Genomic DNA, 21,656 nt, shown 5'->3' with positions numbered 1-21,656 from the left:
TCCTCTGTCCACTCTAGTGACATCACAGTCCTCTGTCCACTCTAGTGACCTCGCAGTCCTCTGTCCACTCTAGTGACCTCACAGTCCTCTGTCCACTTTAGTGACCTCACAGTCCTCTGTCCACTGTAGTGACCTCGCAGTCCTCTGTCCACTCTAGTGACCTCGCAGTCCTCTGTCCACTCTAGTGACCTCGCAGTCCTCTGTCCACTCCAGTGACCTCACAGTCCTCTGTCCATTGTAGTGACCTCACAGTCCTCAGTCCACTCTAGTGACCTCGCAGTCCTCTGTCCACTCTAGTGACCTCACAGTCCTCTGTCCACTCCAGTGACCTCACAGTCCTCTGTCCACCCTAATTCACCGTTCAGTCTTGTTCCCATATAATTGTCTCATACACCCCTTAAGCACATTCCCCAGATACTAAAATCCAGGATCGGCGCACAGAATATTTTACAGTACAGAACTGAACCCCGATTCAAAGGTTGCGTCCCTGAATGGGATCAAAGAGCTGATCAGCCCATGACGCCAGCAGAGCATCATTGTCTAAGCCTGGCTTTGAAGCGCTGCCGCTCATTATTTATTCCTTCCTATCATGGTCTGGAAGCGGAACTCCACACAAGCCCAGATAGCGATTTGTCTATTTCAGTCACATTTTTGCGAAATTTTGTGTCACCACATATGCAGATCGGAGCACAATGGCAGAGCGAGGCGGCTGGCACAGAAGTGGCGTCAGCTGCTCCAGAAGCACTTTTTGTTTTCTACCTGAGAGAAAATAAAATGAACCTTACACCATCATTAAAACTGGCAATCTGGCCCATGCATAGAGAGCGAGCTGTGTAATCTCTTGTACCTGTCACCTCGCTGTCGCTGACACACTTTCACGCTAGCTCTGATCGCTCGTGCTACTTCCTGCGTAGGTGTTCCAACACATCCCCGGCTCTGGATCATGGTGAAGTTTTATCAGACAAAGCCAGGGTTGGCTCAGCCCTCCTGTTCCATTGGTAAGTCGCAGCCCTTAGGGCCTCATTTGAATGTTCGCTTACTGAAGTCATTAAGTGACTCGCTCTCACATCCATTTTTTCTTTGTACACATGCATATAGGAAGCAGACACCCTGCAACCAAAACTTATTCCCTCCAACTAATGAGCGATAACTGTTAATTAGGGGAACCAATTGGTCTATTGATGGCCGCACAAGATAGACAGAAATTATCTGTTGGGTTCAGTCATCTTCACAAAGAGCCCCAAGGCATTGAGACGCCTGGAAAAAAAAAAAAAAAAAAAACCTTCATGGGTATCTGCCAAGATTTGGTGTTAAGAAGGGGACGGCTACCACTCCATTAAAAATATGACTTAATTTACAGATAGAGCCATCTGAGCGAGGGGACTGTTGTAAGGTTTAGTCATCGCCTCTTCTACTGTTCTTCCACTACGCCGAGCGTCACCTGTAACTCCTCATCCTTTTACCATAAATTATCCGAGTCAGGAGAAGAGAAAAAAAATGGAGCAAAAAATAAATAAATAAAAAATTCACACTTACCAAATCTGTCCAATTTTGAGAAGTCTGAGAAGGGTTTTTTTTTTTGTTTTATTTTTTTATTATTTTGTTTTGTAATTTTTTATTTTTTTATTTTTAACAATGAATTACCTTATATACTCAAGTATAAGCCGCATTTTTCAGCACAATTTTTGTGCTGAAAAAGCCCCCTTGGCTTATACTCGAGTCAATAAAAAAAAACAAAAAACATATAAAAGTAGAAAATGACTGAAACACATACACATTAGGTATCCCTGTGTCTGACAGTGCCTGGTCTACTGAATATAGGGGATCTGCAGTGCTCCTATTCCATCAGGAAGGGGTTAATAGGAGCACTGCAGATACCCTATAGTCAGCCAGGCTGAATTTCAAGTGGGGGAAAAAAAAAACAGTCCTCAAGCTCAGGGAAGGGGCGGACAGACAACCAAAACACTCCCTCCCCTTCCCCAGCACCCAGCATCTCCTGCATCCAAAAACTCCGACCATTTTAATTTTTTAAATTTTCCAGTAGCTGCTGCATTTCCCCCCTCGGCTTATACTCAAGTCAATAAATTTTCCCAGTTTTTTGTGGTAAAATTAGGGGCCCTGGCTTATATTCGGGTTGGCTTATACTCGAGTATATACGGTAATAAAATTCACTTCCAGGATACAGATTCGATGTAACAAGAAGGCTAAACACTTATTCACACAGTCAGTGTTTTGGGTTTTCAAACTGTGCTCGGAATCTTGCTGTAACTTTTTGCATGTATTTTGTTACTGGGTCTCCCCTCCTTTCGGTTTGGCTATTATGCTATTTGGTTTTATGACGACCATGCATTGATCTATGGAGAGCAACGATCCAAATGGTGGAGCTAGAGCACGTCTTATATGCGTGTTCCTTACCCAGCATTCATGTATACAGCAAAAATAGAAGGATACCTGAGAATTTTTGGATTACTATCAGCTGATATTCTAATCCTTAGTAGTTCCCTACTCCGAAAAAAAATAGCAAAAAAACCTGATTATTAAATAATATATTTTTATGTGGAAATCAGGGAGCTTTTTCTCAGATTTATTGTTAACAACTTTTTTGATCCAATAACGTCCTTCACATTATCTCATCATCGAGCAAGAAGGCTTCCCATATGAATATTCTCGTCTGACTTTGTTACACGGTCCCGTCTTCCCATAGTCTTCTTCCAATTGATGTCCTAAAAATGGTTCTACTTAATATTTCCAGATGTATTTTTGATATTCTTAATAAAACCAACCGCGGAAAGAACAACATCATGCGACCAAGAGTCGAAATCAACTCAAAAGATTCTGAAGGAACTCATTCACATGGTGACCAAGAGTCGAAAGTCCGCTTTAAAGTTTCTGTTTTCTACATGATGTAGAATAGTAGAAGCTAAAAGTTCAGAATAGGCTGAATCCACTGATCTCGGGAGGACTGGCCAAATAATGTGTTTGTGAGTGACCACAGCGTTCGTAGACAGAACCTAACATTTTGGATTTCATCTTAGCTCCCGCTTTGTGAGAGATCAGTCCCCACCAAAAGAGTCTTTTATCGACTTATATCTGGCTACGTATCGAAAACTGGCCAAGCACAAACTCAGGTGGATGGGATGAATGTTCGGAGGAAAAAATTTACGGGCATGTCACAATGATATCCCTATTGTAGAATGTATCGAAAGCGACTATGGAAGTATTGGGAAATTCTGAAACGTTGTCTGCAGTATTAATATAATTCTACATAATAATAATTGGGGTTGTTGGGTCGGGATTATTGGAGTATCCTATAGAGGTGGTCAGGTTTCTTTGTGTGGTCCATTAATCTTTTTGAAGGCCAAGATTGTTTTTTAATGTAGATTGTGAGCCCCATATAGGGATCACAATGTACTTTTTTTTTTTCCTATCAGTATGTCTTTGTAGAATGGGAGGAAATTCACGCAAACATGGGGAGAACATACAAACTCCTTGCAGATGTTGTTCCTGGTGAGATTCGAACCCAGGACTCCAGCGCTGCAAGGCTACAGTGTTAACCACTGAGCCACCGTGTTGCCCCAAAGGCCAAGATTTTTGCCAAGAGTATGCGTTATTGTAATAACATATTAGCATCTGACATCTCAGCCATAGAGGTTGTAACTCAGTTATTGAAAATACTCTGATGTAAGTCAACCTTTGTAATAATCCCACTATTGAGAATATTACATTTGTGTAGTTTGGAATGATCTGTGTAATGATTGGCCATTGTTGTGTTGGAAGAAGTATATTTCCCTTATGTTAACTTTCCCTGTTTTAACTCCCTGTGTCTTACAGGACATCATTGCTGCGAACATACCCAAGACTGATCCTCCCCGTGCATAGCCTTGTGTGCCTTGCTGCCTTTGGACTGGCTCTCCCTTTAGCCATCAGTCTCTTCCCCCAGATGTCTGAGGTAAGTGCTTACTCAATCTGTGAAAGGTATAAGCCACTTCTGGGAATGGTGTGGGCAGTAATGAAGGCATCATTTGTATCTGGATGGTGGACAAGGATACTATGGAATCATAAAATCCTTTCTACTGATGGTCTGTCTTGGCCATCTGGAGCCTATTCATCATGTGTGTTCATGTTCTCATGTAACCACTGCTCCCTACACAACCTAAACGCTAGACCTATGGTTTTTGGCTCTTTTCAGCTTCCTATTACTAGCCATTGCGTCAGATGGTCAGGTACTGGCTGCTACTTGCCTCTTCCCGGTACCCCTGGTGACTAAAGGTAATGGTGGTTATTGGCAGACTTTACCAATCACTTCACTGCCACGGTATATCACAGCTAACGTCCTGCAAAGTCACCCATTCTGGCCCTGTCCAATGAGCAAAATAAATATGATACTCTCATTTCTAGCACTTTTCTCTTCCACAAGTTGGTTACTTGTGAATGATCACACTCTTCATAGTGCAGGGACCCTCAGTTTCTGAAAGAGTCTAGATAACTGATGGCTATCTAGATAAACTGGGTATTAACAAAAAAAAAAGTGGATGCGTACGTGGGTCACTCCATTCACAGTGACGGATCTGTCCGAGAACTGCACAGGAAAACTCTATGGCGTTTTTTTAGGTACAACTACTGCAGAGAACTGTCCCAACATCTTATTGTGGATCTGGTTCGGCATCAATTTCCATTAAACTTGTATGCACCATTCTAAAGGGAAACGGAAACAGACAACGTATATATGTCAACGCGTCCTTAATCATTGTCTTACCTATTAAGGAGTCTTGAAACATGGGCAAGATGTAGACCAAAGCCAATGAGAGTCAGGTCACACACCAATCATCCTTAAAGAGAGGTTGGATGTGTCCAATGACGATACATTTCAACCAAACAGGAATAGACACCCATCTGTAGACTACTGTTTTTGTTCTTGCCCCTTGTCAGTATAGATCATGGTACCTGCACCAGGGCAACTCATATTATGTCTAAAATCCTTTATACTCTAATGTAACATCACCTTCCACACAAAAAAGTGGGAAAATCTGCGACCCATCCAAATATCTGCCCTTTGACTTACATTAAGTATAGTGTGGGCGTCTACCCCACACGTTCACTTTCCATCTCGGATATCGTCACCACATAGCTCCAATTACTTCGGCAATTTGCAACAGAAAACACATTTATTTTAATTATGCACAATCATTTACAAATGGATTTGGCCTTTAAACAGCTTTCAATTGATATTCCAGCCTGTTATGAGAACTATTCACAAAGAACGGGGACGGGTTAACCATTGCCTCCTCGCCTGTTAATGGATACACACATTCTAGCCGCTGGTAGGTGGCGGGGCTCATCACTGTCTTGGTCATTTATGTAATGTCTTTCTATCTAGAGCCTTTTCTGTCCATATTTCAATTACGTAAAAAAAAATTAAAAAAAATTAAAGGACAAAAACATTTGGTTTGTTTTCTTCTCGTTAACGAAGGTTGCGGTATAATTAATTGAATGGTTACTTTGTAGCGGAGTCATCATTTTCCATGAAGGCATCAGTAAGCAAGTGACACCTGCTCTTGCCCCGTGGGCCGGCCAGACGTTGCCACTTTTCTCCCGCCCCGTTACTGTTCTCTTCGAGCTGTCTTTTTCCCTTTAACGTTGGTGTCAGCTACCCAACAACATCATGTGAATTCACTTTGTCTCGTCGAGCTCGCCAAGAATTCTGTGGCCAAGAGCCCTGAGCTCCCTCAAATGTGCCGGGAATGCCAAGTGCCCAGATGCAATTAGAGCTTTTTTCTTTTTTTTTAATTTAATTTTTTTTTTTTTGTATTTTCTTATTCTATCTATGTCGTACAAATGTACTCTTCCATCAGTACGTTCAGTCTGTGTTGGCTCTATTACCACAGTCTGAGGTCATATGGCCATCACTGATTTTATGATTAGCGAAATGATTAATAACAACATTTGAGAATTAATGAGACTGCTGCACTGAGGAGGAATCAATCTACATCCAAGAACAAAACAAGTGTTTTTCCCTCTGTTTTCTCCGCTTTTTTTTTTAATTCATCTCACGCTTCTCGTGCAATTTTAATTTTCAATTGCCACGAGTCCACAAATTTGATTCATTCAAGGGTTAACCTCAAGAGGACATGGCTCGGACTGCCCAACCCTTTGTCCCTCCACCATCAACCTACAACCCAATATCTTCCATTTGATATGTTGAATAGAATTTTGTGCTATCCAATTTTTTTTAAGGATTCTAGGAAAAGAATATGAAAATATGGTGGAAAAGGGAAAGCTAAGACCCTACACCAGGGCTGGGGAGTCGGTAGGCCAAAGCATGACTCGGACTCTGACTCCATTTCTTCACAGCCTTCTTTGACTCCAACGCCTTCATAAATGGCGGACAGGCATGGTCAGTCACGTCTATAACCTGGCATTCAGCCCGCCAGTACCTTCCTTCGCACTGTTGAGCGACCATGATGGGTGTCTCTACCTTCTGAAAGATGTTCATCCTTGATGTTAATCTCAGATGATGCCACTAGGTTTCAGGGCAACTAGGCATTGATCTTCAAAAGATGGAGCTAGAGCAACTTCACATTATATTTATCATAAGCCGCCTTGCACAGATTTATCCAAGGACGTCTGTCATCTCTGAACATGACCTTTCTACAGTATATCCTCGAGTTGTGCGGTGCAGCTCCACCACGTTAGATCCCAGCCATGTAGCCAAAGTAATAGGGTGGGATCACACTTGCGTTGTTTTGGTTCAGTTTTTTTTTCCGTTTCCATCCGACTGACACGATTGGATTCCGAGGGACCTTGTTGACTATAATGTACTCCGTTGGAAAAAGAAAAATGAAATAAAAAAAAGATGGGTTTGCAGAATTTTTGGTTCTCAATTTTAGACTCTGTGCCGGAGGCTCGAATGGAAGTGTGAACATATCTTTAGATGGTATATCTCTGGTCATCTTATGGTATGGGGCCTCAAACATTGCATACCATGTCTCAAAACATTGGACACATCCAACCTCTCTGTAAGGATGATTGGTGTGTGACCTGACTCTTACATTGGGTTTGGTCTACATCCTGCCCATGTATTACCATTTTAGGTAGTATGTTCTAAATTCCATCCCATATCCAATGATTTTCCTCACCACAGCTGCCTGATGCCTCAGCATTACGGCGCCTGGTCACTCAGCCTTCCCATCACTATTAGATCCCGCTGGCCATCATGGCATTACATGTCGACTGGTGGCCCTGGACAGGATTGCAACGTGAGTGGGAATGCTGACAACCTGTGCTTAGTTCCCGCCATGTCTCTCGTCCTTTTCACATCTCTCGCTTCACACCAGGATGGAGATCCTCGGTATTATTTCTAGATCTTCTCCAGCCCTTATATTGCTTGGCAGGACCAAGTCAAAAACAGCAAAAGGTTAATGAGGCAATGTGCGGTGGGATTATTTCAGGAGATGACAGTGAACCAGTAATTACTAATTAGATGCAGTTTAACAGGAGGAAAAAGTGAAATCTCCTCTTCACCAACTGTCAATAATTAGCCGAGCTGCCGAGGGTGAAATGTGTCCACAGTTAAAAGGCTGACGCCTTAATGAAATGACACTTCACAGTAGAACTGCATCGGGGGTCGCTGGCGGGCCCCAGTCACACCACAGATACCATGTTGTATTGGTTTAGTGCGGTCAGGTACTGGTTGATGATCCCTACAGTTCTGGTCAGAGGGCCTTGCCCGGAACATTGGGGCACATTTTTCAACACTGTTCAACTAAGCACCATCTAAAACTATGAATCCTGTTCATAGTTTTAGACCTATTTAGAAATATGTCTCCCTTTCGACCAGCCAAAATTCTGGCCTCAATTTCCCATACACCAAAATTCTGGCCTCAATTTCCCATGCACCAAAATTCTGGCCTCAATTTCCCATGCACCTAAATTCTGGCCTCAATTTCCCATGCACCAAAATTCTGGCCCCAATTTCCCATGCACCAAAATTCTGGGGCACATTTGTCTAAAATATAGAAGGGGTTGTATTTTTCTGTTCTTCCTGATGCATACGGTTTTGGCGTGTATATAGACAGAAGAGTTCCGGACTTCTATTGAGAAGTATGGCCCATTACCTATACTTGTGGAGTATGGGGATGCTGACAGTCTATACTCGAAGGGCCGTCCAAGCACAAATTGCTAACCATGTGGTTTACAGATTGCGATAGTGGGGCGGTGAAGACAACTTTTGGTTGATGCTTTTTGTAGCCTACTCATCTTTACCTTCTATACAAGTTTCCGTCTTTACATTGGGACAGGCTGAATCGGCCATAATTGTCCAAAGATGCAGGAAACACCTCTAGGACCTTCACCTGTATCAAGAACAAGGTCAACGCCTTTCTTATGGCTGCAGTAAGAGGAAAGGTAATCCCGTATCTGACCTTGCTGCTAGGAGATGTTTGGAGCCGTGGCTACATGAGGTTATACGAACATGACATAGTGGCTTTGGACAGCTTAGACCTTGTTCGATCCTTCAACAGGTTCTTAGCAGAAGGAAATATCCGTGTCCAGCCACCACCTCCTTCATCACCAGTGGTGTTGTGTATGAGAAACCTAGTCTGCTACAGGCTGGAGCCGCATTGTCTCTAGCGACAAATCCAGGTTCTGTTTGAGAGCCTTTAATGGACGGGTTGGAGTATGGAGACTTCACGATGAGTACTTGCTGTGGAGTGACACGCTGCCCCCTGCTGGTGTGATGATGTGGGCGCCATCACATAGGACAGTCAGTCACCACTAATAGTCCTACAAGGACATGTGATATGTACAAGACAACCTGACACTGCCACATGTGTTGCCTCCAGTGGCAAGGCGGACCACTGGTATCAGCAGGATAATGGCCGCCCCAAACCAGGGTTCCCGAGGAATGTCTCCACCAGATTACAACACTTCTTGGTCTTGTCTGGTCACAATTGAACATCTATGGGACTATCTGGCAAACCCTTCTTGGCCAGTTCCCTTCTTTTATGTACGACTAGCATGACCAGTAATATAATAATATAGCATCGCCGCTCCCCGTAGCCTATCCAGGGATTATCTCAGCACCCTTACAGATAGGATGTCTAGGTCCGCACTAGAGTATGTTACGTTGACCTCCCCTTGTCTTCGGAGACACGTGTGGCTCGATATCTCATTAGCGCCATTTCCGGATGCACCTTGTACCCTGTCTTGTCAGGTAGAGCGATCCCTAAATAGGACGCTGGCGTAAACGCCATCATTAACCTCTGCACTATAATCTTCTAATCTGTGCAGGATAATACACCATAACTCCTTAGCTTTAAGTGATGCTAAAGGGAAAAGGAAGTAGACACTAGAGCCAGGTGTAGCAGAGAGGACGCGGACGCCAGCTGCACACATGCACCGTGCCCCATAGCTCTACTGCCTCCGAACCCTTCCACATAAGTGACACTTTCTCACAAGCAACGTTTCTCAATCTGTTGACAAAAGAACAATTTTCAAGTACCGGAAAAATGCTTCTGTCTTATCAAGTGCCTTTAAGTGCTGCTTTCAAGACCCTCTCCCCAATGGTTAAGGGCAAGGTGTTTAGCCTGGGCTGTCAGATGTCATCCCATTTTCCTTTGATTCCTAATGGCTTCCAGCTATGGAGAGGCGATCAGTGACTACAGAGGCTAGGTGTGAAGAATGCGTCCATGTCGGTGTCACCCTCACACCTGGGCAGAGGAGCCATATGGATAGTTTACATACCTCCACTAGTAAACATGAAACCGAATCCTGGGCTAAGGGGGCATTTCCGGCCATGTAACAGACAGAAGATGCAAAGAGACGTTATCTGACCTCTAGAATTTACTGATTGATAGTAATAAGATCATTCACGGTTATGCTCCAGAGCAGCATTCAGAGTTCTGCTGGGTCCTAGGTTCATTACAGAGCAGTCAGCTGATTTGTCTCTGATACATTTTATCTAGGTATTCTAACAAAATGGCTTCTTGGGCCTAATCCAGAGCGGGGTGAGCAACTGCCACTGGCATTCAGTCGCAGCTGCCCGTTTTTTGGCGACATCTGCCTCAGATTCCGGACCCCATGTGACCCCGACCTAACACCCTTTAATTGTTATTGCAGGTTTCCAGTGGATAGTCATGTTTACGTTCCCCATGTCCGTCCACCTTCTTTGTCCATCCAGTAGATCCTGCTGGTGGCAGAGCCTAAAAGGATTCCTGCCAGGTATAATACACTGCCATGCAGAAGTATAACAGTGTATTATACTAGTGATTGCAACCTGTACTGAGACCTGAAATATATAACATTTAACTAAAGTGTTTACACTAGAAAAAGCTATGCGGTCATAATTTATCCCATATTGTCAGCACTATTTAAAAAAAAACAAAAAAACAAAACAATTGCTGTTTTTTAGGTCGTCTACAAAAATTGGCATAAAAAGCAACCAAAAAGTCATATATACCCCAACATAGTATCAACTCACACTGCAAAAATCCCTCACACAGCTCTGTCAGCAGAAAAAGTTACAGGTAACACAAGAATATTGTATAAAATCTGTCTTTATTCTGCAAAAGTAGTAAAAGATTTTTTTTAAATGCTATAAATTTGGTGACATTTATGCGGAGTAGTGCACATTGCAAAATTTAAAATGTAAAATTGGATGGTTTTTTTCCATCCCCCCACACCAAAAAAAGTCAACAAAAGTTAAAGGTAGCCCAATATGTAACTCATCAAGCAAAAAAACAAGCCCCCATGTCGTTACAACAACAGCAAAGAACTTGTAGCTTCTGTGTTGCAAAATAAACTAAATTCAAAAATTGACCCTTCAAAACTTTGGATATCATTTGCTTAACCAAGAAATCCAAGTTTCAATCCTCCCGGTGCCTTCTTTTCTTGCCGTCTGTCCTCAGACCTGCTCTACTGAGCGACAGCTCTGACATCTAGTCTGGAGATCACTACCGAGACCATGACACAAAGGCACCACAAAAACAGCTCAACTACGCACACCTTAGACATGTTTTGCTTCGACTATGTCTAAGGTGAGATGGGAATCAAAGGTCTCCCCTTAGCAGAGAGGATGTTTAGTCCAGTGGGTCCATAACTGGGTCGGTTTGGTGACAGGATTCCTTTAGGCCTCTTGCCCATCAGAAACGTTTCCTGGCCCAAATTCTACATGGAAATATGATGGCAGCCATGATGAAATTCCATTGGTGCAAAGGGTATTGTAATCGGCAAACCCCATAGAGTCGGCATGTTTCTTGGGTCATCACTGCAAACAAGCGAGAAGAACTTTGAGGCCTCCTGCAGACGAGCAAATACAGGTTGGAAGACCTTGGTACTTTAACCAGATTTCCTGACCAGGACTCCTTTTGATCAATGATGCTAGGACTCATTGCCTCCCCATGGCTCTGCCATTCCGTAATGTATATAGGACTGGACAGTAGAGCTGTGAGGAGGCAGGGACTCCCACCAACGTAGATCAAAGAGTCCAGGTCTCCAGACCAAGCTCAAGCCAATGTAGGAACCAGGTTTTCCAGTCCTTATTCGCCTGTGTACTGGAGGCCCTTTTGACTCTACCGTATCGATGGGCCAAGCGATTTCCAGGTCTTGTGTTGTCTCCCAATCACGTTACCCTTTGCACTGATGGAATTTCACGGTTGCCATATTTCCATGTAAAAGTCACCGCACATTCCAGGGCAGATTCCTTGTGTCCCCCCACCACCACCTCCTCCTCGCTCAGATCTGTCACCGGGCATCATAGATTATTTAATACATCTAAACCTTGCCATCTGTTCCGCAGTCTGACTGCTAATGTAAATGAGGACAAGTCACAATTACATCACAATAACAAAATAAGATATTAATGTGTATGTCCTTTATGCAGCACTCGCTCTCCTCAAGCTGTCAAGCTTTCTCCTGACACCAGCAGGAAGAACGCAAAGCTCCTCTCACATGTTAGATAGTCGCTGGTTCTTTTAGATTATGGCATAAAATGACTGCTTTTAGTACGTAGTGTGAATATATGGTGTATATCAATCGCCAGACGACATCCCGAATAGCCAATGACATTCAGTTACATCTCCTCAACCATGACTTTGACAATGTAGGCCTGACTTCCCAAACCTTCTAGTTTGGGACATTGCTCTTCAGTTCAGTATTCTACATCCGACTGAACCTTCTAGTCATGAGGATGGGCTGCTAGTGAACATAGATGTGAATTCGATGTCCTCAAGAACATAGCAGGTACTACGTGCACCCAAAGATTCACCCAAGTGGTCAGATGTTCTTCAACTTGGACAGTCCCAGTGATCAGCTGAGGTTCCCACAGAAACTAAGTATTGGGATGTTTTCATATTTGCTTTGTAGGTTCTATCAAAAATGGTGGACAAAATAGGACCACCAAACAGCCCTTATAGCAGACCCCATTATATTCAGTGTAGTCTGTTGGGCACCATTAGAATCCATCTAATGATAGTTCTTCTCTTAAATAATAAACCTATACAGATGTGAACCCAGCCTTTGTAATACGGGACAAGTCCTCCCGAGAGAGAGTTGATGTCTGGAACTGCTCTCCGCTCTGGCCAAGAGAGGAGGAATCAGAACATTGGACCTCCCCTATGGTCTCAGAATTCCTTTATAGGGTATATTATATAGGGTCTCACATTAGTTCATAGAGTAGAATGAGCCATCTCCGTAGAATTGCAGGACACCTTGCTTGCCACCTTGTCCTTGCCACCCTCCGACTCTATAGGATGCGTACAATAGAATTCTCTTCAGTAGGACGCCATACCATCTGACATCACATAATGAATCTATAACCATCAATATGGAGCTATTCCCTCTTTCTTCCACTTTTCTGGGAAGGCTTCTACAACATTTTTAAGGTGTCTGTGGATATTTTTATCCATTCATCCAGGAGATGAGTTTGTGAGGTCAGATAGTGATGTTGGATTAGAGGACCGGACCCAACACTTTTGGTCTAATTCATAATTTGGGTGTTTTATGGGGTTGAGGTCAGGTCAGTCAAGTTCTTCCACACCAAGCTTCCCCAATATGTTTTTGGACCTTGTTTGTATACTGGGGCACAGACATGCCCTTGACAAAGGTGGAAGCGAAAATTGTCCAAGATGCCTTGGTCTGTGTCTTGATCTGTGGAAGAAATAATATTTTCCTTCACTGGAAGTTAGGGGTCTAGGCCATCCCCAAATAAACAACCCAATAATGATACCCCTCCTCCGCCAGCTAGCTAGCACCATGTCGTCCAGCAAGTAACGTTCTGCCATTCGTCAAATCTAGATTTATCCAACAGACTTCCAGATAGAGAAACGTGTTTTGTCACTCCGCAGAACACATTTCCACTGCTCCGGAGTCCAGTGTGTATTGTGCTTTACACCGCGCCATCCGACACTTTGCATTGTACTTGATGATGGAAGGTTTGGCTATGAGGTTCCCGACGGGCACAGTATTTGAGCTGATGTTAATACCAGACGAGGTTTGGACTCTGCAGTTATTGAGTCGTTGGGAACCTTTCTGCACTCTGTTCCTCAGCACTCGGTGGCGTCTCTACTCTGAAATTTTACATAGTACTCCAGTGTCCATTTGGTCTCATGCCAATGCGTCAATGTTGGAAATCTTCAGCCTCATGTGACTGCTGAGACCAATTGGCCGCCTCAACAGCAAACATAAAGCAAACTTGCATGTTCCCGGCGCTCCATCGTCTATCACCAATGTCTGCTCAGTCTCGTGACACTTCTGGAAGTCTTCAGTCTCATGTGACCACTGAGATCCATCAGCCCCCACATGTGTTGCTCCAATTCTTGGACTGCCCCTTTAAGAGCTGGATCCAGGATGTCTCTCCATATGGTCTATGAGTTATAGACGTGATGTAACATCCAGCACAATATCTCCCTCTCCGTACACACATGGTACGTCATTTCTTGGTTTTGCTCATACGATCACTGAACTGATCTTCCTTTTGCCCAAATTGCTGAGGAGGTGACAGGAAGTTTAGCTGCAGTCACCCCCATTGATGGCAGCAGAGAGGTTAAGAGTCCAGATTCGGAGCAGGCAGGTTGCCCTCCAGACAGATGGATCCTGAGTGAAGCTCGCCAAGAGCCCATGTACTGCGTGCACCTCATAGTGTGGGAGAAGAGGGCAACCTTCCCAGCCAGCAGGGTGTCGGCGTCTGTCCGCAGATTGCTTCTGTCTTCTCCCTTCTGGGGTGAATCCTAACAATCCCAATATTACCGAGATCCTCCGGGTGCCTCCAGCCACATCTGCTGTGTTGCCTGCCGGTGATGCCACATTCTACCATAATTTAGGAGCATTGCACCGCCTCTCAACGTCTCTGCAGGGTAAGAGTGTTTATATACCCGGAATGTGACCGCAAGCAGAGGCCTCAAAACGGTTGAGGAGCTAAAGATAAGGTCTAGACTGCTGCAGATCTGCCCAGCTTTAGTCATACTGATGTGGCAGCAAGCAGGTGCGGGCTATAGGCTATGACCGGCTAGTAGTCCGCCCTGTAACAGCTGTCAGTAGCACTGATGTCATGTAGCCACAGTGGCCAATGGATGAGCCCTGACTACAGAAATTCACAAGGACTCGTGCTGTACGAGCTGCTGCTCAAGCGGCCAAAAATAGCATCTGCGTCCTGGCTGTGAATAGTAGGCCCGGGCCAGCTGGTAGCACAAGTCTCTCCTACCATCTTTCCACATAGTCCCTGTTACAATACAGCCCCTGGCGCTCCTCCGATATGGCGACACCAGCTATTAGCGAGCTCTGCCCACCCTTCATTATAAGTGCCCAGACTTATTAGACTGGTAAACAAAGATGCAGGAATGTAAATGGAAGCATTTGGTTCTGTGCACAAATGTCAGCCGGGAGTGGGGCGGCATTATTAGTATGGCGGCAGTGCCAGCCACATGCTCACACTTATGGTATAGCGTCAGGGCGGTACACACATGTGCTCCTGTTATTGTAATGTTACATACAGTGTATTTACATATCCTTACCTCCTTACGTGACTGGAATACGTCTAATGATCACACACACAGGAGAGGAGGCATGGACCCGAAACAGTATACAGTGCACTACATATTATATACTGCATTATATATTACCAGTTGCACTATACATTATATACTGCACTATATATTATACATTGCACTATACATTATACACTGCACTATATATTACACACTGCACTATACAGCATTGGCCAAAAGTATTGGCACCCCTGTAATTCTGTCAGATAATACTCGTGTTCTTCCAGATAATGATTGCAATCACAAATTCTTTAGTATTATTATCTTCATTTATTTTGTCTTCAATGGAAAACCACAAAAAGAATTGTCAAAAAGTCAAATTGGATATAATTCCACAGCAAACATAAAAAGGGGGTGGACAAAAGTATTGGCACTGTTTGAAAAATCATGTGATGCTTCTCTAATTTGTGTAATTAACAGCACCTGTTACTTACCTGAGGCACCTAACAGGTGGTGGCAATAACTAAACCACACTTGCAGCCAGTTGAAATGGATTAAAGTTGACTCCACCTCTGTCCTGTGTCCTTGTGTGACCACATTGAGCATGGAGAAAAGAAAGAAGACCAAAGAACTGTCTGAGGACTTGAGAAGCAAAATTGTGAGGAAGCATGAGCAATCTCAAGGCTACAAGTCCATCTCCAAAGACCTGAATGTTCCTGTGTCTACCGTGCGCAGTGTCATCAAGAAGTGTAAAGCCCATGGCCCTGTGGCTAACCTCCCTAGATGTGCATGCAAAAGAAACATTGACCAGAGATTTCACCGCAAGATTGTGCGGATGGCGGATAAAGAACCGCGACTAACATCCAAACAAGTCCAAGCAGCCCTGCAGTCCGAGGGTACAACAGTGTCACCCCGTACTATCCAGCGTCAGCGTCTGAATGAGAAGGGACTGTATGGTAGGAGACCCAGGAAGACCCCACTTCTTACCCACAGACAGAAGCCAGGCTGGAGTTTGCCAAAACTTACCTGAGAAAGCCAAAACCGTTCTGGAAGAATGTTCTCTGGTCAGAGGAGACAAAAGTAGGAAAAGGCCTCAACATAGAGTTTACAGGGAAAAAGAGGCCTTCAAAGAGAAGAAGACGCCCCCTACAGTCAGACATGGCGGAGGTCCCTGATGGTTTGGGGTTGCTTTGCTGCCTCTGGCACTGGACTGCTTGACCGTGTGCATGGCATTATGAAGTCTGAAGACGACCAACACATTGTGCAGCATCATGTAGGGCCCAGTGTGAGAAAGCGGGGTCTCCCTCAGAGGTCAGGGGTCTTCCAGCAGGACAAGGACCCAAAACACACTTCAGGTCAGCACTAGAAAATGGTGGTGAGAGAAAGCCCTGGAGACTTGTAAAGTGGCAGCAATGAGTCCAGCCCTGAATCCCATAGAACACCTGAGGGGGAGAGATCTCTTGGTGGCAGTTTGGAGAAGGCCCCCTTCACATCTCAGGGGGGACCGCGAGCAGTTTGCCAAAGAAGAAGGGTCTAAGATTCCAGCAGAGCCTTGTAAGAAACTCATTGCTGGTTACCGGAAGCGGTTGTGCGCAGTTATTGTGTCTAAAGGTTGTGCCACCAAGTATTAGGCTGTGGGCGCCAATACTTCTGTCCGCACCAGTTTTGGAGTTTTGTGTAAAATGATCAATGATGTGACTTTTTTTTCATTCTTTTTTGTGTTTTTTCAAGCAAAATAAATGAAGATATTACCAAAGAGTTTGTACCTGTAATCATTTTCTGGAAGACAATGAGGATTATCTGACAGAATTGCAGGGGGGCCAATACTTTTGGCCAACACTGTATATTACACACTGCACTATATATTACAAACTGCACTATACATTACACACTGCACTATACATTACACACTGCACTATACATTATACACTGCACTATACATTACACACTGCACTATACATTATATACTGCACTATACATTATATATTGCACTATATATTACACACTGCACTATACATTATACACTGCACTATATTATATACTGCACTATACATCATATATTGCACCATATACAGTATTACACACTGCACTATATATTATATACTGCACTATATACTGTATTACACACTGCACTATTCATTATACACTGCACTATATCACAATATATTATATACTGCACTATATATTACACACTGCACTATACATTATACACTGCACTATATATTATACACTGCACTGTATATTAGACACTGCACTATATATTAGACACTGCACTATATATTACACACTGCACTATATATTACACACTGCACTATATATTATACACTGCACTACATATTACACACTACACTATACACTATACACTGCACTATATATTACACACTGCACTATTTATTAAACATTTCACTATACATTATACACTGCACTATATATTACACTGCACTATACACTATACACTGTACTATATATTATACACTGCACTATATATTACACACTGCACTATACATTATACACTGCACTATATATTACACACTGCACTATACACTGCACTATATATTATACACTGCACTATATATTACACACTGCACTATACATTATACACTGCACTTCATATTACACACTGCACTGTATATTATACACTGCACTGTATATTACACACTGCACTATACATTATACACTGCACTATACATTATACACTGCACTATATATTACACACTGCACTATATATTAGACACTGCACTATATATTACACACTGCACTATACATTATACACTGCACTATATATTACACACTGCACTATACACTGCACTATATATTATACACTACATTATACACTGCACTACATATTACACACTGCACTATACACTATACACTGCACTATATATTTCACACTGCACTATTTATTAAACATTTCACTATACATTATACACTGCACTATATATTACACTGCAGTATATATTACACACTGCACTATACATTATACACTGCACTATATATTACACACTGCACTATACATTATACACTGCACTATATATTACACACTGCACTATACATTATACACTGCACTATATATTACACACTGCACTATACATTATACACTGCACTATATATTACACACTGCACTATACATTATACACTGCACTATATATTACACACTGCACTATACATTATACACTGCACTATATACAGTCCTATGAAAAAGTTTGGGCACCCCTATTAATCTTAATCATTTTTAGTTCTAAATATTTTGGTGTTTGCAACAGCCATTTCAGTTTGATATATCTAATAACTGATGGACACAGTAATATTTCAGGATTGAAATGAGGTTTATTGTACTAACAGAAAATGTGCAATATGCATTAAACCAAAATTTGACCGGTGCAAAAGTATGGGCACCTCAACAGAAAAGTGACATTAATATTTAGTAGATCCTCCTTTTGCAAAGATAACAGCCTCTAGTCGCTTCCTGTAGCTTTTAATCAGTTCCTGGATCCTGGATGAAGGTATTTTGGACAAACAATTCGCGTTCAGTTAAGTTAGATGGTCGCCGAGCATGGACAGCCCGCTTCAAATCATCCCACAGATGTTCAATGATATTCAGGTCTGGGGACTGGGATGGCCATTCCAGAACATTGTAATTGTTCCTCTGCATGAATGCCTGAGGATTTGGAGCGGTGTTTTGGATCATTGTCTTGCTGAAATATCCATCCCCGGCGTAACTTCAACTTTGTCACTGATTCTTGAACATTATTCTCAAGAATCTGCTGATACTGAGTGGAATCCATGCGACTCTCAACTTTAACAAGATTCCCGATGCCGGCATTGGCCACACAGCCCCAAAGCATGATGGAACCTCCACCAAATTTTACAGTGGGTAGCATGTGTTTTTCTTGGAATGCTGTTTCTTTTTGGACGCCATGCATAACGCCTTTTTTTATAACCAAACAACTCAATTTTTGTTTCCAAAATGAAGCTGCCTTGTCCAAATGTGCTTTTTCATACCTCAGGCAACTCTATTTGTGGCGTACGTGCAGAAACGGCTTCTTTCTCATCACTCTCCCATACAGCTTCTATTTGTGCAAAGTGCGCTGTATAGTTGACCGATGCACAGTGACACCATCTGCAGCAAGATGATGCTGCAGCTCTTTGGAGGTGGTCTGTGGATTGTCCTTGACTGTTCTCACCATTCTTCTTCTCTGCCTTTCTGATATTTTTCTTGGCCTGCCACTTCTGGGCTTAACAAGAACTGTCCCTGTGGTCTTCCATTTCCTTACTATGTTCCTCACAGTGGAAACTGACAGGTTAAATCTCTGAGACAACTTTTTGTATCCTTCCCCTGAACAACTATGTTGAACAATCTTTGTTTTCAGATCATTTGAGAGTTGTTTTGAGTAGCCCATGATGCCACTCTTCAGAGGAGATTCAAATAGGAGAACAACTTGCAATTGGCCACCTTAAATACCTTTTCTTATGATTGGATACATCTGGCTATGAAGTTCAAAGCTCACTGAGGTTACAAAACCAATTTTGTGCTTCAGTAAGTCAGTAAAAAGTAGTTAGGGGAATTCAAATCAATAAAATGATAAGGGTGCCCATACTTTTGCACCGGTCAAATTTTGGTTTAATGCATATTGCACATTTTCTGTTAGTACAATAAACCTCATTTAAATCCTGAAATATTACTGTGTCCATCAGTTATTAGATATATCAAACTGAAATGGCTGTTGCAAACACCAAAATATTTAGAACAAAAAATGATTAAAATTAATTGGGGTGCCCAAACTTTTTCATAGGACTGTATTACACACTGCACTATATATTATACACTGCACTATATATTACACACTGCACTATATATTACACACTGCACTATATATTACACACTGCACTATACATTATACACTGCACTTCATATTACACACTGCACTGTATATTTTACACTGCACTGGATATTACACACTGCACTATACATTACACACTGCACTATACATTACACACTGCACTATACATTATACACTGCCCTATATATTACACACTGCACTATACATTATACACTGCACTATATATTACACACTGCACTATACATTATACACTGCACTATATATTATACACTGCACTATATATTACACACTGCACTATATATTACACACTGCACTATATATTACACACTGCACTATACATTATACACTGCACTTCATATTACACACTGCACTGTATATTTTACACTGCACTGGATATTACACACTGCACTATACATTACACACTGCACTATACATTACACACTGCACTATACATTATACACTGCCCTATATATTACACACTGCACTATACATTATACACTGCACTATATATTACACACTGCACTATACATTATACACTGCACTACATATTACACACTGCACTGTATATTATACACTGCACTGTATATTACACACTGCAATATACATTACACACTGCATTATACATTATACACTGCACTATATATTACACACTGCACTATTTATTAAACATTTCACTATACATTATACACTGCACTATATATTACACACTGCACTATATATTAAACACTACTATATATTACACACTGCACTATACATTATACACTGCACTATATATTACACACTGCACTATACACTGCACTATACATTATACACTGCACTACATATTACACACTGCACTGTATATTATACACTGCACTGTATATTACACACTGCAATATACATTACACACTGCATTATACATTATACACTGCACTATATATTACACACTGTACTATACATTATACACTGCACTATATATTACATACTCCACTATATATTACACACTGTACTATATATTATACACTGCACTACATATTACACACTGCACTGTATATTATACACTGCACTGTATATGACACACTGCAATATACATTACACACTGCATTATACATTATACACTGCACTATATATTACACACTGCACTATTTATTAAACATTTCACTATACATTATACACTGCACTATATATTACACACTGCACTATACATTATACACTGCACTATATATTACACACTGCACTATACACTGCACTATACATTATACACTGCACTACATATTACACACTGCACTGTATATTATACACTGCACTGTATATTACACACTGCAATATACATTACACACTGCATTATACATTATACACTGCACTATATATTACACACTGTACTATACATTATACACTGCACTATATATTACATACTCCACTATATATTACACACTGTACTATATATTATATACTGCACTTAATATTACTCACTGCACTATATATTACTCACTGCACTATACATTATATACTGCACTATATATTATACACTGCACTGTATATTACACACTGCACTATACATTACACACTGCACTATACATTATACACTGCACTACATATTACACACTGCACTATATTACACACTGTACTATATTACACACTGCACTATACATTACACACTGCACTATATATTACTCATTGCACTATACATTATATCCTGCACTATATATTATACACTGCACTACATATTACACACTGCACTATATTACACACTGTACTATATTACACACTGCACTATATATTACTCACTGCACTATATATTACTCATTGCACTATACATTATATCCTGCACTATATATTATACACTGCATTGTATATT

At 41.9% G+C, this 21,656-nt stretch overlaps 1 protein-coding gene across 2 annotated transcripts in view; it reads left to right on the top strand.

Moving 5' to 3' along the window:
• Positions 1-21,656, top strand: part of SFXN5 (sideroflexin 5) — a 144,771-nt gene that overhangs the window by 102,483 nt on the left and 20,632 nt on the right. For both annotated transcript variants that reach the window (XM_075261841.1, XM_075261842.1), the window contains one exon: positions 3,832-3,949. In XM_075261841.1, the coding sequence (XP_075117942.1) occupies positions 3,832-3,949 (118 nt within the window). The remainder of the gene's footprint in view (positions 1-3,831; positions 3,950-21,656) is intronic.

Source organism: Leptodactylus fuscus, chromosome 1 (genome assembly GCF_031893055.1).
Source record: "Leptodactylus fuscus isolate aLepFus1 chromosome 1, aLepFus1.hap2, whole genome shotgun sequence".
Classification (NCBI taxonomy): Eukaryota; Metazoa; Chordata; class Amphibia; order Anura; family Leptodactylidae; genus Leptodactylus; species Leptodactylus fuscus.
The sequence above is the reverse complement of the archived record's forward strand: the minus strand, read 5'-3'. Positions and strand labels throughout refer to the sequence as shown.